Genomic DNA, 24,084 nt, shown 5'->3' on the forward strand with positions numbered 1-24,084 from the left:
CTCCACTCTAAACCTTTTTTCCCCATAATAAAATGGAACATAATAACGCACTCAAAAGCCCAAAGTGCAACACACACCATTTATGACACTTGGAAATGTAAAGTTGTTAAGCATACGGTGCCATGCAGCTCTGTACCAATGCCTCAAGGTTACTTCACACCACCTGATGTTTACAAACTGTGTAGGAAGTCGTAAGTTATTGCCAATCAAGTCAATGTAACAGTGAACCAACAGAGCTTCCTGTTGTCTACACACTGTGGTAATTAGAAACAAGTATTTTTGCTATTCCTTTCAAATGTGATACCCCAAACACAGTGGAAAATTTCAAAAGTAAACTGACATGTAACAATATTTAAGAAGGTACCCACTATTCAGTCAACAGTAGATTGAAACAAAAATTGAGAATAAATGTATCACGGGAAGCTTTCTGTGAGCATCACTGAAGATGACTCCTGTCCTCATAGTTTCATTTGCAGCGACTGATGCAAACACTAAATAACCAGCATTAATGCAAAGGAAGAACTGAGACATGGCTGCAAGACCAAATGATTTTCAGGACAGAAATACACAACCCCTGTCATTCATACATGTTATTTCATGCCACATAGTTTGGCATTCACCAAAACATGTCACACATCTTTTAAAGATGTATTGTACTGTTAAAATCATTCGGTGCATGGTTAGTCACTTCATGTCTACACCTTTTGATAATGGCTTCGTTGAATTTTTTACAAAAATTGTTTTATCACCACAGTATATGGGGAGAAAAACAGCATTCATCTACAACATTCTGAGTCATGGGTACCAAACAGTGCAAAATATAGGGAGAAATGCAATGTTACATGGGTCTTATGTCCATGTCGGCATCTACTCTCCGAAATTACCACTTTTGACTTTTCAAGCCATGAGAGGGGGTTGGATTGTGTTTAGTGTCACTGCAACAGGATTATATATTTATCAACCCTGACCCAATCACACAGATGTTTCCAAAGTCCAAATAAATATCCACAGTAGCACAGTGCCTTCCCTCACTCAAAACACAAGACTTCTACAAAGTACAAGCGGCATTACAAGTGGATACAAAACGTGATATCGTTATGTAATCAATATACATATAGAAGTAGATTTAAAAAACACAAAATCATTTAAAAATAAAAGTTCCTTTTTTCCATAGTTGCTATTGTCCCAGTGCTGTTCTTTTTAAGTGAGAGTTCTGCATACTGTGGCTCTCAGCCAGGAAGAGGTCACAGTCGACCTCAGGGCAGTTCATTTGTGACCAAACGAAAAGGAAGGGGGGGATTTCCATCGAAGTTGTGAGCAAGAATATACATGTGAATCATAAATTCAAAACTGTATACTCAATTAAGTACTATATTAAAATCTCTTCTCTGTAAACAGTTTGCCCTTTTTGTCTCTGCTTTGAAAATACATTCTAATTTGACTGCAATCATTGAGGCTTACATGCACAGACAGATCTGTGGCAAATGTTTTACAAAAAATATTCTACTATTGTATATGCAAGAAATAAATTGAAAAATAATGCGTTGCATATATATATATATATATATATATATATATATATATATATATAGCTAGCCCTCTAGTCTTCAGATCAACCATGATAGTTGAAGATCATGCAGGGCACATTAGTAGCCTTGGTTCGACTGGCTTTTCAATGTCAAACTGGATTCCAGGGACTGGAGTTTTCCACACCAAATGGGATAACTTTACAAGGACTGTAAAAGTGCTCTGTGTTTCCACTGGTTTGGACGCAGGTGGCTGGTGTTAGCGCAGGACAGTGCATGCTGACATTCCTAGTAATAGTCAGCATGGTGGTAGGGATTGCTAGGGCATCTGTAACCACAGTGAACAGGTAACCGGGTTCTGTGGGAGGCTGAGGAAATGCGTGAACAAGTGGCCAGCAAAGGAAAATTTCAACTCGCATCTCAGGAGAATGTTACAGAGCTCCGGGACCCCTGAATTGGTCACTAAGGGGTAAAAAAAAAATGCATTTGCCCTCCCCCCACTGTAAATGCTCTTGTTCCACTGCTGAAGGTCACATGACCTCAGAGGGTATTTGAGAGTTCATGGTAAGAGTTATTCCAACCTAAACTGAGTAAGCCGTCAGAGCTGGTATTGTTTATGTGGTCAACTCGCAATAAGATACACCGGTCTAACTCTTACAAGATAACTGGACACAAATATTAGAGTGATTGAGTGGGGTAACTTTGCATTAAGTGTGTGTAAACGGTGCTCACAAGTCTCTCTCTGAAAAAGCGTGTGCGAGAGCTTGTATGCATAAATGTGTACATGTTATAAAGTTTGTTTCACATTTATTGAATCTTGGTGACAGTGGCCTTAGAGGGTGATTGTCTGCATGCATATTTGGATTTGTACTCTCCATATACTGTAGGTTTGTGTGTTGGTAGGCTTGTTCAAAGTCTGTCGCTGCGGAAGGTGTCTTCCACCGATGGGTCTGGCAATACCATGTCTGGATCACTGAGCATGCTCAGACCATCCAAGCTCAAGGGTTCTATGTGTAGTTCATCCTCTAATGGGAAGCCTCCCTCCGAACCAAAACATTCTGGAACAGCGGAGAGCACGCCACTGATGTCTTTTGACAGACTGGGGTTGGAGTCATCTACAGACAGACAGACAAAGAGAGAGAGCGCAAGTAAGCAAGAGAGTGTTAGTGTTAATGAGCGAAAATGTGCATTGGAGGAGTGTGTAAGTAAGAGAGAGAGAGAGAGAGTGTGTGTGTTGTGGGAGAAATATTCTTCCTACTTCCAGTTTGGAAACCAGCTACTTTGCCTTTACAGCCTGCAATCCTTCATTCATGAATCATCTGGACTTATAGAATAGCGCTCCAATCAAGGAAAGACATTCCAAATGTATTTGAAAGGCACCTCTGCTCAGTGCTAGTACATCAAAGCCAGAGCATCTCTGACTATTACCACGGTGACAGGGAACACCAAAAACATGTCATGGATGCCTCACATCTGTCACATTGCAGCCTGATACAGACTAGACAGACCACAGCCTCATAAGTAGAGTGTTTTCAAAACTTCTGTAGGCAATGTCCACATAGTCTGCTTAATGCAGAAATACAGTTTTCATGGCTAAAATCCCAGAAGTTAGTTAGCATTTTTGAGCCAGAAGTTCTCTTGGCTCCCACTCTACTCTCTCTGTTAAGTCAATCAATGTGTGAGAATGAATGGGGTTTTAAACGCCTCAAATAAGGTCTATAGACAACACAAGCTTAGAAGATTCAGAAATGTTGCCTTATAAATTGTTCAGTAAACATTCAATTTGTGAATTGTTAAGAGTGTACAGCACAGAGGAATGAGGCACTAACAAATGACTGTCTTAGAAACAGAACAAGGGGTGTGGCTGCACATCGTCTTGCCATTATACTGAAAATGTAAAAATGGTTAAAATTTAGATTCATTTGTGAAGATTATATCATAGAATGAAACATCCTAACCCACTAATTTTCTGATACAGACAGCTGAAAGAAATCGTTGTGAAGCACATTTTCTGGCTGGCCTACAAGACAGGTAATCTCTAGACATCTCTATTGCTGAAAAACGGACTTGTCATTTTATTTCTGCTACTAACTTCTGCCATAACCACGTCACACAACTATGACGCCTTTTCTAAAGCACTATTTCACTTGAAAATGCTCAACAAAGGTCATTCACTGATGATAGAGCCAGTTTGAAAGAGATTTGAAGCCAGTACCACTTTTTTTTTTTTACTGCGAATACTGATTCTAAGAACTAAACTAATACTTACTCTTTGCTAATACTGAATACCAATCTGATCAATAGATTCAGTATTGAGTAAGCCAACTTATGCACACCAAGCTGCACTATTGTCTTTCAGGGCAATAGTACTCACCAAATGATGTCCAATACAAGAGCTCTTTTTTTTTTTAAGCGCAAACAGGCTCAAAATGAGTAGTGTCTGAAAATACCTCTCATTATGAAATGACAATCCCAGTACAGTCAGTCGGTGCAGTGATAGACCTTTGTTGCATTTTTTTTAAACTAAGGCTTCCACTATTGCCTACCTGTAACAACTCATGCCTCACAGGACTACAGAGTGAGACTCCTGGTCCAGGTTAGAAATGGATTGTTATCTGTATAATTCCATATTTGACATTGTGTCCATGGCTCTTTAGACTCTTCTCATTCTGATAAATTGATATTATTTGCCAAGCTCTATTGTCATTTAGTATTACACTGCAGTTAGGTGTGAAGCAGTTGACAGATGGGACCTTGCTCAGTATTGAATCAATTCAAAGGACTTGGATACCCATTGCTTGGTTTGACAATGACAGGAAAATAGGGCTTTGGTTAAAAAAATGCTGGAATTTTCCTTTAAAAATGACCTAACATCCCTTTATGTATAGAGAAGGCAGAAAATCATGTTGTTGCTTTGACGTTACATTGGGCAACTGGTACTGAATTTAAGAAATCGACAAGGAGGTGTTAAGTAGCACAACAGTGGATGCTTTCAAAAGGATAGGACCAGTGAATGGACTGACCTGTGAAATCATCACTAGAAATCAACACAAGCCAGAGAACCAAGTTTCAAAGGACTGATAGAAATAAGTAATGAAACGGACTACTTTTCAGTGAACTAATAATTAATACTACTAACAGATTTCAAAAATAGTTTCATTTGTATGAATTTAAAGACAACAGTATCACAGCGCGATGCTACTTTATCAATCAATTTGTGAGAAATATGGCATAAGGCTCATCTTTCACTGAACAATCCCCTTTTATATCCTCAGACAAGCTACTGTCAACTGAGTGCAAGAAAAACGCCTGTGACACACTTGGGATATTAGTGGGGATGTGGTTATGGCAGTTATAGCAGATGTTAGCTAGACAAAAATGATGCAGAACAGGCTGCTTGACTGACATGGTTTGGTTTATTCATGAAAGCAGAACCTTCTACTTGCCAACATGCTCTAAATTAGGAAAACTCAAGCACTGCCTTTGATGGGGTAAGAAACAAAAGCATGCTCTGATCAGAATATCAATCCGACAAAATATCAGGGGTATTCTGAATTACAGTAGACATTTCTGAGTTTGAGATAATGCTGATGATGGGTGAGGAAAATCAATATTTAAGAAAGAAACATTCACCAGTCAGGATGATGTTTGGCACCCCGCCACTGCAGTTGGAGTATAGCATATTGGACCGCATCTGGAGGGGGTCCTGCAGGCTGCCATGGCTACCAGCAAGCCCAGAGAGGGCAGCCTGGGAGCAGTAGAGAGAGGAAGACGCTGAGGATGAGGCAGGGGCATCAAAACAGGAAGCCACTGCTGTTGAGCTCATCGCATTTTCCAAGAGGCTGAACTGGTCCAACTGGGAGACAGATGGAGAGAAGTAGCGAGGGAATGAGAAAGACAGACGAGAGACAAGGTGGGTTGGGTGGGGAGTTGAAACAGAGAAATGGGGTGGGCAGAGACACCAGACCAAAGATGAGAGAGAGCGAGAACCAAGACAGATCGAATAAAAGAGCCAGAAAGATATATTGAGAGAGATGGCATGACAAAAGGTAAAATGAACAGAGAAAGAGGCAGGCAGATGAGAGCAACAGAGACAAGGATGGGGAGCGACATAGAAAGAAAGGAGAATGAGCAAGCACTAAGCTTCATATTTTACAGGTGTTTGATTGTTCTGTCTGTATTTAGGGCTGTATATCAACACGGATACAGGAGAACAAGTTTTTTTTTTTGAACTTTTTTTCCCTGTATCCGTGTTGATATTCCGCTCCTCATTAGTTCAGTACTTACAACACCATTGAAGGTTTCGGGGAAAAAAACGCTATATATGTGTGTGTGTGTGTGTGTGTGTGTGTATATATATATATTTTTTTTTTTTTTTGAGTGTTATTTTGATTTCTTTTCCTTTACAGACTTGCAAAAATAATTTTGAATTATATGAATTAACCAGCTGAATTTCCCTGCTCGGTTATTTATTTTTTTCCCTCTTTATTAGAAACACTCACAGAAATGCCCCAAATGTGACTCTTTTTGACACTCACTGTATATGGGGGGATCCAGATATTAGAGCTAAACACACAGCAAACTAAATCTTTCACTAATTAAGCACTATAACACACAAATACCGACACACAAATGAAACATTCTGCCATATGTTATATTGTTAATGTCAGACTTATTGTTAATTATCCTATTAGGGATGGGCGGGGTTAACCAACTAGTTTTTTTGGGGGGGGGGGGTTTACCCCTTTTTCTCCCCAGTTGTATCTAGCCAATTACCCTAGTCTTCCAAGCCATCCCAGCCACTGCTCCACCCCCTCTGCTGATCTGGGGAGGACTGCAGACTACGACATGCCTTCTCTGATACATGTGGAGTCGCCAGCCGCTTCTTTTCACCTGACATTGAGGAGTTTTGCCAGGGGGACGTAGCGCATGGGAGGATCCCGCTATTCCCCCCAGTTCCCCCTCCCCCCGAACAGGTGGCCCAACCGACCAGAGGAGGCGCTAGTGCAGTGACCAGGACACACATCCACATCCGGCTTCCCATCCACAGACATGGCCAATTGTGTCTGTAGATACGCACGACCAAGCCAGAGGTAACACGGGGATTCGAACTGACGATCCCCATGTTGGTAGGCAACGGTATAGACTGCTATGCTACCTGGATGCCCACCAACTAGTTTTTTTAAACATTTAGAAATGAGCTAAATTGTCAAATATACCAGTCATATAAACAAAAATCATTTTTGAATTGAAGTAATATGTTTCCATTATAAATTGTGACTAATAGAACTGTCATTTACGGTAAAATAACAGGTTTTGAAACACTAGTTTTAAGAAATCAGTCTTATGATACAAGTATAACATAGAAATCAAGAAACAACTGGTGAGCAGGGGCTTGAAACAGAATGTGGTGAGTCAGTTGTGAGCTAGAACTCCTCATGGAATCCCAAACAGCATATTTCCAGGAAGCATTAGGATGTGTTAAGCAAAAAATTTTAAGGCCTGCAAGCTGCAAATAGTCTGTTTTCCTTTTGTAAATGTCCCTAAATAAATGGTAGGTTGTAGAAATAATGATTAATTGTCTCCCTCGGTTATTTTCTTAAGCTGAACATCAAAGCAAAATGTTTCTGCATTTGAATACATTTCATATATTCATTCGCAATAATGTCTCCCTTTGCTTAAGCCAGCTTTAAATATGCAAATTGAACCTCATTTGTAAGACCTATAAAATAGCCTATGTCACTGAAAAATATTAAAAACAAACCACTAGTGCTGATTTATTGACACTGGTGTAGGTGATGTCAAACTCAAGTGATAATGTTAAAAGAAAACCGTAGTGGAAAACTGGAACGTCAGAACTCGTATTTTATCTTTGAATGCACGCGCAACCGAATGGCGCTCGAGTACAACCTCCTAAAACCTGAATCTAAATTACATCAGTTTGGTCGCTTTATTTTTTTTAGACTAGTCTGTTAACCAGTATAATAACTGTAGTTTAAACAGAACAATATTAAAATATTAATCAATATTAAATCATCTTTTTTTTGGGGGGGGGCTTTTCCCCCCCCTTTTCCTCCCCAATTGTACATGGCCAATTACCCCACTCTTCCGAGCTGTCCTGGTTGCTGCTCCAGCCCCTCTGCCAGTTCCAGGGAGGGCTGCAGACTACCACGTTTCCTCAGATACATGTGGAGTCACCAGCCGCTTCTTTTCACCTGACAGTGAGGAGTTTTGCCAGGGGGACATAGCGAGTGAGAGGAGCACGCTATTCCCTCCGGTTCCCCTCCCCCCTGAACAGACGCCCCGACTGACCAGAGGAGGCACTAGTGCAGCGACCAGGACACATCCACATCCGGCTTCCCACCCGCAGACACGGGCATTCGAACCGGCAATCCCCATGTTGGTAGACAACAGAATAGACTGCAACGCTAACCAGATGCAAATCATCCTTTTAAAGCATTGACAATACTGTACCACATCAATAAAGCAAAGTGAACTGAGTAAAAAAAGAGTATGAGATAGTGAGGGAGGCAGAAGTAAAAGTATGGGCCTGCACCGTCCTGTTCATCCTTCCTATATGTGAGATCTGACATCAGAGGACTGTGAACACAGTAGGAGGCTGACGCCAGCTGTCCCTCTGGTTATAAATGATCAGTTTGGATCAAGTCTTAAAAAAAGGGGGGGGACTAAAAGCAGCACAGCATGAACATGATGGCATAGAAAACAAATGTGATTTTTGATAGTTTGGCCACACAACAATAGGTATCAATAATTGTTTTTTGGGGAAAAAACTATCTAAGAGGTTACACAATTACAACAACTACTACTAATGCACACTATATATATATGTATTTTTTCTTCTCCAGTTACTACATTTACCAGGATGCTTTGTAGTGTAAAGATTCCCGCTGTTGAGGTGAGATTTTGTGATAAGTCAATCATTTTATGTGTTTTTATTTGAATTTTGTAAAGAGCCAATCATAATTTGTTAATGCACTGCAGCCGCAAAATTGCAGAGGAATCTGAGAGTCCGGGTCGACACTCTGGAGAGAGAGGTTACTTCTCGTACTGCTCTGCATCACTGCTGGTTTTTGTGGAGACCAAGTATAATGTATCTTTGTGTACATAGGCCCACAAGTGTAAAACAGCGTTGGTCATTCGGATCATCGTTCCTCCTCGTGCGTTTTTCTTGTTCCGTGATTTTGAGTTTCACAGTGTTTATTCGAGTAACGCTAGTTAGCTAGCTACTGGTGTTAGCTAACTAGCTAGCTGACGCTACAAGTTAGCACTGCGGGACCCTGACAAGTTTGCTAACCATGGTGAGCTAGTTCTGTTTCCCTTTAGAGGGATCTTCTGAGTTCATGAGGAGGAGCGGACTGTGGTGGGCTTGATCGCCTCCTTGGTGGCGGTGCTCACGGGACTTGTTTTGGCTGCTAGCCAGGAAGCAGCTGGAGGGTGACGGTTCCCAGGCTCGTGGACTGAGTGGAGGCGCTTGTGAGCGGCCTACACTTGCACTGATGGACGCACACACAGTTTGCACCCTAAAGCTATGGGAATTGAGGTAAAACCATCGGCTCAGGGAGCTGACATTGGTCCGAGGAACGAGTGGTTGAAGTTGCCTCGGTGCACCAACGGGCCCCAACGGCAAGCGCTTGGTTTATAATATTGACAATACTTTGTGGTTTTGCTGAAGGGAGTTGTTTGTTTCCTTTGGTTTTATTTCGGTTTATTTTATATCACTTTAAGATAGAGAGAGCCACTTTACCACCTGGGGGTGAACATTGGTTTCACCCTCCACTCTCAAATATATGTCATTGTTTGATTTATTTTGTTTATTTCATTTTATTTTACTATCTATAACTATTATCAATTAATAAATAATCTACTATTCTATTTAATTATAAAAAAAATATACATCATACTGAAACCTGACTGGCTGATGAAGGGCAGCTGAAGGAGGAAAAAGGCAGATACACTTTCTTCTGGAAAGGAAAACCTGCTGATGAGCCAAGTATCCACGGCGTGGGTTTTGCTATTAAGAACAGCCTGATCAACGACCTCTCCGAACTCCCTGTGGGCATCAATAAACGCCTAATGTCCAAATGCCTGACGCTTGCAGGTGGCCATAAGGCCACTGTTGTTAGTGCCAACGCGCCAACACTTGATGCACAGGATGACGTGAAGGAGGCCTTCTATGCTGACCTGGACAACATCTTAACCAAAGTCCCCAAGGAGGACAAGCTAATCCTGCTAGGAGATTTCAATGCCAGGGTGGCATGAAACCACAATACAGCGCATCCGGAAAGTATTCACACCCCTTCACTTTCCCCACATTTTGTTATGTTACAGCATTATTCCAAAATGGATTAAATTCCTTTTTTTTCTCATCAATCTACATACAATACCCCATAATGACAAAGCGAAAAAGGTTTTGTAGAAATTCTTGCAAATTTATTAAAAATAAAAAACTGAAATATTGCATGTACATAAGTATTCACACCCTTTACTCAGTACTTGGTTGAGGCACCCTTGGCAGCGATTACAGCCTCAAGTCTTCTTGGGTATGAAGCTACAAGCTTGGCACACCTATATTTGGGGTATTTCTCCCATTCTTCTCTGTAGATCCTCTCGACCTCTGTAAGGTTTGATGGGGAGCGTCGCTGCACAGCTATATTCAGGTCTTTCCAGAGATGTTCAATGGGGTTCAAGTCTGGGCTCTGGCTGGGCCAGTCATGGACATTCACAGACTTGTCCCGAAGCCACTCCTTCGTTGTCTTGGCTGTGTGCTTAGGGTCGTTGTCGTGTTGAAAGGTAAACCTTCGCCCCAGTCTGAGGTCCTGAACACTCTGGAGCAGGTTTTCATCAAAGATCTCTCTGTACTTTTGCTCCATTCATCTTTCCCTCGATCCTGACTAGTCTCCCAGTTCCTGCTGCTGAAGAACATCCCCACAGCATGATGCTGCCACCACCATGCTTCACTGTAGGGATGGTATTAGCAAGGTGATGAGAGGTGCCTGGTTTCTTCCAGACATGACGTTTGGCATTCAGGCCAAAGAGTTCAATTTTGGTTTCATCAGACCAGAGAATCTTGTTTCTCACAGTCTTAGAGTCCTTTAGGTGCTTTCTGGCAAACTCCCAAACGGGCTGTCATGTGCCTTTTACTGAGCGGAGGCTTCCGTCTGGCCACTCTACTATCGGGTTCTTGGTCACCTCCCTGACCAAGGCCCTTCTCCCCCAATTGCTCAGTTTGGCTGGGCGGCCAGCTCTAGGAAGAGTCCTGGTGGATCCAAACTTCTTCCATTTACGAATGATGGAGACCACTGTGCTCTTCGGGACCTTCAAAGCTGTAGAATTTGTTTTGTACCCTTCCCCACATCTGTGCCTCGATACAATCCTGTCTTGGAGGTCCACAGACAATTCCTTTGACTTCATGGCTTGGTTTCTGCTCTGACATGCACTGTCAACAGTGGGGGACCTTGAGTGTCATAGCAAAGGGTGTGAATACTTATGTACATGCAATATTTCCGTTTTTTATTTTTAATAAATTTGTAAAAGTTTCTACAAAACCTTTTTCACTTTGTCATTATGGGGTATTGTTTGTAGATTGATGAGAAAAAAAGGAATTTAATCAATTTTGGAATAAGGCTGTAACATAACAAAATGTGGGGAGAGTGAAGGGGTGTGAATACTTTCCGGATGCACTGTATATGGAGAGGCACAATAGGGAAGGAAGAAGTTGGCAACACAAACTCCAACGGCATATTACTGCTATCAAAGTGATCAGAACACACCCTGGTCATCACCAACACACTTTTCCGCCAAAAGAATAAACTCAAAACATCCTGGATGCATCCTCGCTCAAAGCTCTGGCACCTCATCAATTACATAGTCGTCCGTGCCAAAGACCGCCATGATGTGCTCAACACCAGAGTGATGACCAGTGCAGATGACTGCTGGACAGACCACCGCCTCATCCGCTTCATCATGTCCATCAGTCTCATGCGGAAAAGAAAGGTGCAAAAAAGGCAGTGCCGGCCAAAGCTCAACATTGAACGGCTGGGTGACACCACCTTTTGAGAACAGCTCCAGGCTACTCTCAGCGCTGCTCTGTCCAAGCCATACCCAGAAGATATTGATACACACTGGGGCCTGCTTAAGTCTATCACCATGGACTCCTGCAAAAGCACCCCTGGCTACAAAACCCGGAAACATCAAGACTGGTATGATGAGAATGACAACGAAATCCAACAGCTCATTGACATCAAGCGGCAAACCTTCAATGCCTGGCAAAATGACATCAACTGCAAGGCTAAAAGAGTAGCCCATGCCAAAGTAAAGGCAGCTGTTCAATCTCGGGTTGGGCAACTGAAGAACCAGTGGTGGACAAGGAAGAGTCTGGAGATCCAGCACCTTGCTGACTGTGGGGATACCAGAGGTTTCTTCGATGCCATAAGAGCAGTATATGGCCCCAGCCACCGTTGCCTAGCCTGCCTTCACTCCAAAGATGGGCTAATGCTGCTGAAAGATAATAAGTCAATGACCAACCGATGGAAAGAGCATTATGAGGAGCTACTGAACAGGGACACAACCCCTGAGATGGAGGCCCTTGACCAACTCCCTCAACAACAAGAATATGGGAGCACCACCCAGTCGGAACAAGGTGCAGGATGCCATAAGGAAGATGAAGAACAACAAGGCCACTGGACCTGACTGCATCCCTGCAGAAATCCTGAAGGATGGTGGGCCAGTTCTCCTTAGTCACATCCACGCCCTGTCCCCGCAAAATATGGGAAAAGAGGAAATTCCAGCGCAACTTGGGGATGCCCTCATTGTCTCCATCTTTAAGAAGGGAGACAAGGCAGAATGCGGAAATTACCATGGCATTTCCCTCCTGTCCACCACTGGGAAAACTCTCGCCCGGGTTGTGGCTAAGACTCCTCCCCCTGTCAGAAAACATTCTCCCTGAGTCTCAGAGTGGATTTCGCCCCAATAGAGGTACCATGGACATGATTTCCATTGCTCGACAACTACAAGAAAAATGCCAGGAACAAAATCTACCACTATGGGCCGCTCTGGCGGCCGAGCGGAATAAACCACCGTCCTTGCAATCCCCTCGTCATGTGGCTGGGAGGTTCGTATCCCAGACTCGCCGTAACCGGTCACGGCCAGAGCGTCCACGGGTTAAGGCATTCATTAGGCCACCCGACGGATAGTGGGTGTAGATCGGTGTAGTGTTTGGGGACTCGTCGTTCTCCAGCGGCCCCTCTGGCCCACCCGGGCGCCTGCAGCCAAGCAACTGAAAGCATTCTCCTTACGCTTCCTTCGTGGCTTGGAGGTGATGCAATCCATGCAACGCTTCAGCGTGTACAATAGCGAGAGCAGCCGACACGAGTTTGAAGGAAGCTGGTGTTACGCCTATCTCCTTCCTGTGGAAACGTGAGCCAGGGGAGTTTTTCGACAAGAGTTCTGGCCATATGCCATTGGGTTAATCGGGTGGGATAAGGGGAAAAACTAGAAATAAATAAAAATTTAAAAAAATCTACCACTATACATTGGCCTTCATAGACCTCACCAAAGCCTTTGACTCTGTGAACCGTCAGGCTCTCTGGCTGGTTCTGGCAAAAACAGGCTGCTCGGACAAATACATCCGGATACTGAGACTACTGCATGACAATATGTCAGCCACAGTACTCAGTGGCAGTGGAGATGAAACAGAACCCTTCAGGGTTCACACTGGAGTCATGCAGGGCTGTGTCATTGCTCCTATCCTGTTATCCATTTTCATTTCTGCTATCCTCCATCTTACGGGTAAACACCTGCCACAGCGAGTCAGAATCATGTACAGAACCGACGGACAACTCAACAGATTCAGGGCTAAAAGCAGAACCACCACCATATCTATCATGGAGCTGCAGTATGCTGATGACAATGCCCTCGTGGCCCACTCAGAAGAGGACCCACAGTGCATTCTGGATGCTTTTGCCAAGGCATACAAGCAGCTTGGTCTGGCCCTTAACATAAAAAAGACCCAGATCCTCTACCAGCCACCACCCAACACAAATAACCCTGCTCCACCCCAACTATCTCTGTTGACAAAACCAGACTGGAAAATGTGGACCACTTTACGTATCTCGGAAGCCTCCTATCCTCCAAAGCTAACATTGATGAGGAAATACACCACTGCCTCAGTTGTGCCAGTGGGGTTTTCTCAAGACTGAGAAAAAGGGTCTTTGAAAACCACAACCTCCAGGCCAGGATGAAAATTCTGGTCTACAGAGCTGTAGTGTTGCCCACCCTACTGTATGGATCAGAATCCTGGACCACATACAGCAGGCACCTGAAGGCACTAGAGGCACATCATCAGAGGCGCCTCCGAAAAATCCTCAAGATCACCTGGGAAGATAGACGCACCAACACTAGCTCAGATGGACTGGCCACGTCATCCATATGCCTGACTCTCGCCTTCCAAAACAAGTCCTGTACTCCCAGTTTCTCACAGGACAACATGCCCCGGGAGATTCAAAAGAAAAGGTATAAGGATAACATCCAAGCAAACATCAAAAAATGCCACATAGACCCTAAGACCTGGGAGGACACAGCAACCAACAGGGCAACCTGGAGAAAACTTGTCCGGGAAGGAGCTGCACTATATAATAATGATCTCCGCCGTGCTGCAGAAGACAAGAGCAGACTCAGAAAAGAGAGAGTTTCCACCAAAAAGGCCCAGACCAATCCCACGACTACCACCACCCACCCCTGCCCACACTGCACCAAAATATGTGGCTCCAGGATCAGCCTCTTCGCCCACCTGAAGACCCACAAGGACCAAGAAGGAAGACAGTCATACTCGACCGCGAGTGACCGTCGATGATGATGACATCATACCAGCACTAACTGGTTGAGGAGGTTAAGATATCTAGAAGCCTGATATCAATATGAAACTAAAATAGGAGTAGGGACAAAGGGGCTGAAACAATATACACACAGACACAATCCAACAGCAGAAGACAAAATATAAGACAACACAGAACCAATAACAAAAAATGGCATAAACTGAAGAATCATTGCTGACTTTATTATTTTGTTTCCATTTACAGACTTTTTTGGCTTGTACTATATATATGTTGGTTTTGTAAACACACCCTCTAGGGTAAATGGGTAGCACGTATCATGCTTACGACAGCAAAGAGGCCTACAAGTGCACAACCAAATCCTATAGACAGTGATCCCCATAACTAGGCTAGGAATCCCATTTTAGACTGGCTGCTTCTTTGCCATATTTTGAAACACACGGCAGTCTTTTTGGGGATGTTTGGTTGAACCTTAATGTACAGTTGAAGTCAAAAGGTTATGTACACTTTTAAAGGGCATGTATGTCATTGCAGTCTTGGGATTTCAATGATTTCTACAATTGTTCTTTTTCTGCAGCAGAATGATTCAAACACACTTACTTGTCATAAAAAACATTCACAAATTTAGTCATTTTATAAATGTACAGTAGGTTTTCTGAAAATGAGGAAATATTTGCTGGGTCAAAAATATACAGCACATGTAATATTTGGTTGCATGTCTCTTAGCCCTTTTTCCCTCGATCAGTTGGTTTTGATAGCCATCAAAAAGTTTCTGGCAAAACTCTGGTTTGTGTTAAGGTTTGTAGAACGAACCCAATAGCGACAACACAAGACAAAGTAAAGCACCAACCTGGCAGGACTCGTAGAGGAGAGCCGGCCGGGCCTGGACAGAAGGGGGAGGCGCTTCAGGCGGAACTTGAGAATAGCTTCTTAAAAATGGGAAAACGTAAACTGCCCCCTTAATCCGAAAAGGAAAAAACGTAAACTGCTCCCTTAAAGTCCGAAAGGGAAAAAACGTAAACTGCTCCTTTAAAGTCCGAAAGGGAAAAAAACACAAACTGCTCCTTTAAAGTCCGAAAGGGGAAAAAACACAAACTGCTCCTTTAAGGTAGAAGTCCAACCGAGTAATAAGATCCACAGTGAGAGAGGAGAAATTAGAATATCAAAAACTTGATCTCAACTAGAAAATCACGATGGGAAAATCCAATGGGGAAAACACAAAGAGAGTTCTTCTCCGAACAAGCTCTCAAGGAGAACTGACACAAGGGAATAATCAAACAAGCAAAAACACGGAGAATACTACAATCTGTACTCCACCGGGAGACACAGAAATGTCACAAAACTCGAGACGAAGAATTTACTCACGGGACTGTTCAGGACGAACTCGCGACGAGTTCTGGAAAGCAAACAAACTTATACTAGAGTGGTGAACGAGTAGGTAGGCTGCAGGTGTTTCAGACGCGCCCTTCCCCCGCTCTCATTGCTGGTTGCCAGGTTGGTCAACAGACCGAGCCCTAACAGTACCCCCCCCTCTACGGGAGCCACCAGGCGACCTGCCAGGCTTGTCAGGGTGACGGCGATAGAACTCAGCGAGCAGACCAGGGTCCATGATGAGCTGGCGGGATACCCAGCTTCGTTCCTCCACCCCATAGCCCTCCCAGTCAACCAAATACTGGAACCCCCGTCCCCTGCGTCGGACGTCCATCAGCCGACGGACCTTCCACTGTGGATGCCCATCCACAATCTCAGGGGGAGGCGGAGCTGGGGCCGGAGGCATAAGGGGGCTCTCGGAGACAGGCTTTACTCGGGACACATGAAAAACCGGATGGATCTTCATGGAGGCCGGGAGCTTAAGACGCACAACTGCAGGACTGGGTACTTCCTGGATCTCGAAGGGTCCAACGAACTGGGGATTCAGCTTCTTGGCAGAGGACTGAAGGGGGAGATCCTTGGTGGACAGCCAGACTCTCTGTCCGGGTTGGTAAGCTGGTGCTGTGGATCGGCGACGGTTAGCTCCTCGTCTGGCACGTTCCGTAGCACGGAGCAGCGCAGCCCTGGTGATCTCCCAGACACGACGACAGCGGTCCAGATGAGTCTGCACGGAGGGAACCTCCACTTCGGACTCCTGTGCAGAGAAGACGGGCGGCTGGTAACCCAGGGATGCCTCAAAGGGCGAGAGGCCGGTGGCGGAGCTGACCAGGGAGTTGACCGCATACTCGACCCAGGGGAGAAACTGACTCCAAAAGGTTGGCTTCTTGGCAGCGACGCAACGGAGAGCAGATTCCACACTCTGGTTCATCCTCTCAGTCTGTCCGTTAGTCTGCGGATGATATCCCGACGAAAGGCTGACCGAGGCGCCCAACCCCTTGCAGAAAGCACGCCACACACGGGAAACAAACTGGGGCCCTCTGTCTGACACAATGTCCTAGGGAAGTCCATGCAAACGGAAGACGTGGCTCATCAGGAGGTCAGCGGTTTCTGAAGCAGAAGGAAGCTTAGGCAAAGCCACCAGGTGAACACCCTTGCTGAAGCGATCCACCACCGTCAGGATCACTGTGTTGCCCTGAGACGGAGGAAGTCCAGAGACAAAATCCAACGCCACATGGGACCAGGGCCGACTGGGAATAGGAAGGGGCTGCAGCAGACCAGCCGGTGCCTGGTGAGAGGCCTTGCTGCGGGCACAGATGGTGCAGGCCATGACGAACTCCTTGACGTCCCTCCTCATAGTGGGCCACCAGAACCGTCGAGCTATGAAAGTGAAAGTGCGGTGGACTCCAGGGTGGCAAGCGAGCTGACTGGTGTGGCCCCATCTGAGGACCCGAGACCTCACTGAGTCCGGAACAAACAGTCGGCGAGGCGGCACGTTGCTCGGGGCTGGACTGGAGCGCAAGGCGCGCTTGACCACCGTTTCGAGGCCCCAGGTCACCACGCCAACGACCTTGGTCTCAGGGAGGACGGGACTTGGCTCCACCGTTACAGGTTCCTTAAGGTGTTGACGAGACAGAGCATCTGCCTTGGTGTTGCGGGAGCCAGGACGATAAGTCAGTGTGAAGTCGAACCGACTGAGGAAACTGGCCCACCGTGCCTGCCGACCATTGAGACGTTTGGTTGCCCGGATGAACGTCAGGTTCTTATGATCAGTCCAGATGGTAAATGGATGCTCTGCCCCCTCCAGCCAATGGCGCCATTCCTCAAGTGCAGCCACTACAGCGAGAAGCTCCCGATTACCAACATCGTAGTTCTCCTCGGCGGGAAGGAACCGGCGGGAGAAGAACGCGCAAGGATGAACCTTCTGGTCGGTCTCTGATCGTTGGGAGAGCACAGCCCCCAATCCGGTGTCCGAAGCGTCCACCTCAACTATGAACTGCCTCTTGGGATGGAGTAGGACGGGGGCACTGGTGAACCTCTCCTTGAGCGACAGAAATGCAGAGCGAGCAGCTGGGGACCAGACGAACGGCTGAGAGGGGGAGGTTAGACGGGTGAGGGGTTCTGCTACAGAGCTGTAGTTTCGGACGAACCTCCTGTAAAAGTTCGCGAACCCGAGGAAGCTCTGCAGTTCCTTACGTGACTTAGGATCCGGCCATTCCACCACCGCTTTGATCTTGCGAGGATCAGCTCGAGTCTTGCCTCCCTCCACGATAAAACCTAAGTAGTCCACTGACTCAGAATGGAACAGGCATTTCTCAGCCTTGACGAACAGCCGGTTACGAAGGAGGCGTTCGAGAACCTGCCGCACGTGCTGGACATGCTCCTCGAGGGACCTGGAGAAGATGAGGATGTCATCAAGGTAGACGACAACGAATTGGTCGAGCATGTCGCGAAGGATGTCATTCATGAGTGCCTGGAACACCACCGGGGCGTTGGTGAGGCCGAACGGCATTACCAGGTACTCATAATGACCACGGGGAGTCTTAAAGGCTGTCTTCCACTCGTCCCCTTTCCGGATCCGAACGAGATGGTAGGCGTTCCGGAGATCCAGCTTAGTGAAGACAGTTGCCTGGGTCAGGGGTTCGAGGGTGGAGCTCATCAGAGGCAGGGGGTATTTATTCTTGATGGTGATGTCGTTGAGTTGGCGATAATCAATGCAGGGTCGGAGACCACCATCCTTCTTCTTAACGAAAAAGAAACCAGCTGCCACCTGGGAGGATGAGGGTCGGATGAGCCCTGCCGCCAACGATTCTGAAATGTAATCGTCCATAGCAGCCTTCTCGGGAATGGAAAGGCTGTAAAGACGACTGCTAGGGAGAGAGGCCCCAGGACGGAGGTTGATAGCACAATCATATGGCCGATGCGGAGGGAGAGACTGAGCCCGCGTCTTGCTGAAGACCTCCCCGAGATCATGATACTCGGGAGGAACAGAGGAAAGATCGGGAGGAGGGGCAATCGGAACAGTCTGGACTGCTGGACCAGGTGCGGCCTGAAGACACCGGGCGTGACAGGAGGAGCTCCACTCCAAAATGTTACCAGACGACCAAGCAATGTGTGGCTCATGCTGAGCCAACCAGGGACGCCCCAAGATCACAGGTACTAAGGGAGACTGGATGACGAAGAACTGAAGGCTCTCCACATGGTTTCCAGCAATAGTGAGAGACACGGGACAGGACTGTCGGGTAACACTGGCCAGGCGGCGCTCATCCAGAGCAAAGGCCTCTATTGGCCTCTCCAATTCCTCACATGGAATGTTAGCTTGAGCAGCAAACGTAGAGTCCAAGAAACACCCATCAGCTCCCGAATCGATGAGTGCGCCTACAGTGAGCCGCTGGTCTGCCCAAGCCAGGGTAACGCTCACAAGATGGTTAGTCGGAGCAGGATGGCGGGAACAGGAAAGACGGCTCACTAGGATCTCCCGGGGTCCCAGTGAGCCTAATCTTTTGGCCGCGTAGGACACTCGCTGATCCGGTGTCCCTTAAGACCGCAGTAAAGACAGAGACCTGCCTTGAACCGGGCCTCACGTTCAGCGGGAGTCAGTCGTGTACGCCCAAGCTGCATAGGTTCCTCCTCTGTCACTGTCTGGGAGGAGGAGAGGCTTGCCACAGGGGAAGTGGAGTGCGACGAAGAAGAGCCCCCTTCGGAAGCTCTGGATGGCTGAGAGGTAGAAACGGTTCCCCGTAGACCTCGCTCGCGCCTTCTCTCGCGGAGACGTCCATCGATGCGGATGGCAAGGCTGATAAGGTCGTCGAGTGGCTAGCTGATCCTTGACGGCATCGCTGAGGCCCCTACGGAAGGTTACCCGAAGTGACTGGTCGTTCCAGCCACTCTCAGCCGCAGCCAGCCTGAACTCGACTGAGTAGTCAGTGACACTGCCACTGCCCTGCTGGATCCTGCTCAATCGGACACCCGGATCCTGACCGTACACTGGATGATGGAATACCTTCCGAAGCTCAGCCACAAAGTCATCGTAGGAAGAGCAGAAACTGGCCCCCATGGACCAGGAAGCAGTGGCCCACTGAGCAGCGCGGCCAGTCAGCAGGTTAGTCACGTAAGCAACTCTTGCAGCATCTGTGGTGAACCCCCTGGAATGGTGGGCGAAGACAAGCTCACACTGCATGATGAACGTGGCACAGGTCTCAAAGTTGCCATCAAAAGGCTTGGGATTGGAGATACTGGGCTCCCGGAAATCCGAAACATAAACGGTAGGATTGTCTAAGGCAACGGCTGCGGGCACTGCTGGAGGAGGGGCGGCCGGAACTGGTGGGACAGCTGGCTGGATGGTGATAGCCGCTGTGAGAGTTTGCAACTGCTTAAGAACCTCCTCTTGTTGGCTCGCGAGCGCCGCTTGCTGGGCCGAAAGAGAATCCACCGAAGCCTGGAGGGGTTGCACCTGAGCCCGGAGGCCCTGCATGGCAACAGCGGCCTCTTGTAGTTGCTGGCCGTGGGAGGCTGTAAGCTGAATCTGCTTATAGAGAGCAGCCTGGACAGGATTGGCGTCTAGGTTGTCTGGGTTCATAGTGAAGGCGAGTTCGTACTGTTAAGGTTTGTAGAACGAACCCAATAGCGACAACACAAGACAAAGTAAAGCACCAACCTGGCAGGACTCGTAGAGGAGAGCCGGCCGGGCCTGGACAGAAGGGGGAGGCGCTTCAGGCGGAACTTGAGAATAGCTTCTTAAAAATGGGAAAACGTAAACTGCCCCCTTAATCCGAAAAGGAAAAAACGTAAACTGCTCCCTTAAAGTCCGAAAGGGAAAAAACGTAAACTGCTCCTTTAAAGTCCGAAAGGGAAAAAAACACAAACTGCTCCTTTAAAGTCCGAAAGGGGAAAAAACACAAACTGCTCCTTTAAGGTAGAAGTCCAACCGAGTAATAAGATCCACAGTGAGAGAGGAGAAATTAGAATATCAAAAACTTGATCTCAACTAGAAAATCACGATGGGAAAATCCAATGGGGAAAACACAAAGAGAGTTCTTCTCCGAACAAGCTCTCAAGGAGAACTGACACAAGGGAATAATCAAACAAGCAAAAACACGGAGAATACTACAATCTGTACTCCACCGGGAGACACAGAAATGTCACAAAACTCGAGACGAAGAATTTACTCACGGGACTGTTCAGGACGAACTCGCGACGAGTTCTGGAAAGCAAACAAACTTATACTAGAGTGGTTAACGAGTAGGTAGGCTGCAGGTGTTTCAGACGCGCCCTTCCCCCGCTCTCATTGCTGGTTGCCAGGTTGGTCAACAGACCGAGCCCTAACAGTTTGATCACTCTTCTTGGCAGAATAGGTATGGTTCAACCAAATTTGTTGGCTTTCTGGCACGGACTTGTCTTTTCAGAATATTCCATATAATCTCCATAGGGTTGAGGGCAGGACTTTTGGAAGGCCATTCTAAAACCTTAATTTTAGCTCAATTTAGAGACCCATAATGCATTTCTAAAACAACCAAATATAGTGAATGTTTTTTGTGGTAAACAAGTATGTGCTCCAGTCATTCTGTCACAGAAAAAGAACAGTTGTAGAAATTGAAATCCCAAGACTGTGATGACATCATGTCCTTTGCAAGTGTATGTAAACTTGACTTCAACTGTGTATAAGGGCTTAGATGGGCTCAAGTTACAGGGCAGGAACAATCTTACAACCTTGTAAAGATACTTTAAATTTGGTCTGTTACCAAAACCTGAGGGAAACTAATAGATTATAAATTATAAATGAATCCCTCCACTTTGTCTTCAGACCTATTGAGAGGATTTTAGGCTATATGAGAATGATAATTTTTCAGTCTGCCTATAGAGATATCCAAGTCCTATAGAGATGAAACCCATTGTATTCCCAGTGTATTCCAGTAGGGTGAATAATTGAATAAAGAGTAGACTACTGTGTGTATACCTGATAGGGTATTGCCTTGGCGTGTTGGTTGGAGAACTGGGCCTCCATGAAGGGATCGCTGAAGAAACCAGCCATGTTGATGTGCTGTCAAGAGACACAAGTCACAAGACACCTGTCACAGGTTCACAAGCTCAGTGTCCATGTGAATATGATTTAAGTTTCTCTTATTAAAGAGGACATTAACTTCAGCCATGACTATGCACACAAATTACTTATGAGCTGACCACATATTAGTAGTTTTATTAACAGGACAGTGTGGGGACTTTAATTCCACATCTTTGTAAAATTTCCAGAGTAAATCATCAGAGCTAAATACAACATCCCATTGAAATAGAAAAAAAAGGGAGACTGTACAGTCAGCAGGCGAGCCAGGGGGATGCTTGGGTTTGAAATTGATCATGAGATGATCATGTGGATGAATTTGTAATGGGTGTGAGTAGAGCCAGCATGCTCCCTGATAGTGTGCTACTAAAAATATCATAGCTCACCCTATTATACCAAAGCTACCCTCAGAGGTCGTTACAGCAGGCAAACAACACTGCAAGTATGCACAGCTCCTGTTTTAAACTCCTTATAACGGTTACCATTCAGCTCTCCTTGCTGGCACTTTGGAATGTGTATAGACAAACCCTTGGGTATTAAATTTGGAATTTCAACAGCGAATTTGAGATACTAAAAGATATTGATGATGCTGACAGCATGTATTCCTGCAATAGAAATGACATTAGTATTAACTAATGTATTAACTGTAATAGGCAAATTACAACATTTTGATGACAAGTTAAGACAGAGACATATAGTAAGGCTACGATTAGCAAAGACTAACTACTACAAGCCAAGTCCTGTTGCGTGGAGCCAGAGAATGAGAAATGTATGCTGACAAAATGCCGTGGTTCAGTTTTTTGTTGTATACAGTATTCACATGATAGCAGTGGAATGAGAAAAAAAAAAAAGTAATTATAAGTAGGCAGAGCGTAATGGTCCAAGAGGAAAAAGATGTTCAGATAGGGGAAATACATGCGCATACCAAATTTGAAAGACTAGCTGCAATGCTGAGAGGATTGCTTGTTTAAAGTTCAGGATATTTCTGGCCTATAGGGGGCGCCATGGTAGGTCAATCATCACTGTTTGGTACCAGAGCATCTATTCTCTATTCCCCTGTTTATTTTGCCAATGTCATTGTTTAAGAAGAAAAGAGAGACGAGCACTATGTGGCACATGTATAAAGCACATTCATTTAGGGTGAGTGACTGGCAGGAAAGCAAGCAGTCACATTGAGACTTACTGAACTGGAATTAAAGTCCAGGGGCAGATTCTGAAGGGGAGAAACAGGGTGTTGCTGTTGTCTCTGCTGCCCCTGCCCCACTGCATGCTGGGACTGCTGGTACAGGGGATAGGGAGGTGGGGGCTCCATGGGCATATTGCTGGTATCCAAGGCAACCCCCTGGATGGAGGACAGGATGACTAAGTCAGAGAAGAGTAACCAAGGCAGCTGTTCCTTCCTTTGAACTAGGATGTGTGTTGTTGACTTCACAGTTAACAAGCTGTGCACTTAAGTCAAGCACTGGGTCTACACTGGTCACCTGACTTAAGGTGCATGCTAGCTACATATATTGCCTAAATGTAATGTGACATTGTTTTTGTCTGAACTGGTTCCATTTTTGGCTGTGTATTCAAAAGTATGACATCAAAGGCAAGATGTGATCAAATGAATATTCTCCATCATTGATAAGCACATTCTTAGAACAATGAATATTGGATTTACGTTAACAAGAAGAAAAAGACGGTAATTGTAGGCCTACATTACAAGTCTATAAACACGCGCTTGTTATGAAACATTATCAGCCAGGTTCTTTAGAATTTCTACCTAATCCACCTGTTTTGTGTTGCTGTTCTGATAACAGTACGCTCTTTTTCTTTTATGTTTTGCATTTTTATGATAAAGAATAAATAAAAAGAGGCGCTTGGGTGGCACTGTAGACTAATGTGCCAGTATCCCAACACTGAGGTCCACAGAACCTCAGCATTGCCTCCAGCTCAGCCAGGCATCTTAGGGAACACATCTGGCAATGTTCCTTGGTGGGGTGCCACACAGGGTGATGTGTCCCACCATTGTCATCAGTGACTTGTACAGGTGGTGTAGCGCCTGAACAAATGCAGGGGCATCTGAGGGAAATGGCATGAGCAAAGACAACAGGCTGCAGTGAGTGCATACGATGCAGCCAGGACTCTTACTTAAATGGACCTGGTAAAAAAGCATCAGTGATTAAAATGAGTGTTTTTCTGGCTCAAGATAAATGACTAACAGACACACCCAATGTGGACCAAGGCTAGCCCCTGATCTCTCCCACTTCTCTCTAGGGTGATGTGAAGCACTCACAGA

At 45.7% G+C, this 24,084-nt stretch overlaps 1 protein-coding gene across 1 annotated transcript in view; it reads right to left on the reverse strand.

The window, feature by feature from the left end:
• Positions 1–1,606: 1,606 nt before the first annotated feature.
• The window catches only part of crtc3 (CREB regulated transcription coactivator 3), an 86,100-nt gene continuing 63,622 nt past the window's right edge, over positions 1,607–24,084 (reverse strand). Inside the window, exons 12-15 of the mRNA XM_056278352.1 lie at positions 22,987–23,145; positions 21,702–21,785; positions 5,160–5,382; positions 1,607–2,641 (exon numbers count right to left, since the gene is read on the reverse strand). Coding sequence (XP_056134327.1) covers positions 2,436–2,641; positions 5,160–5,382; positions 21,702–21,785; positions 22,987–23,145 — 672 coding nt within the window. The 3' untranslated portion in view covers positions 1,607–2,435. The remainder of the gene's footprint in view (positions 2,642–5,159; positions 5,383–21,701; positions 21,786–22,986; positions 23,146–24,084) is intronic.

Source organism: Lampris incognitus, chromosome 4 (assembly GCF_029633865.1).
Source record: "Lampris incognitus isolate fLamInc1 chromosome 4, fLamInc1.hap2, whole genome shotgun sequence".
NCBI lineage: Eukaryota > Metazoa > Chordata > Actinopteri > Lampriformes > Lampridae > Lampris > Lampris incognitus.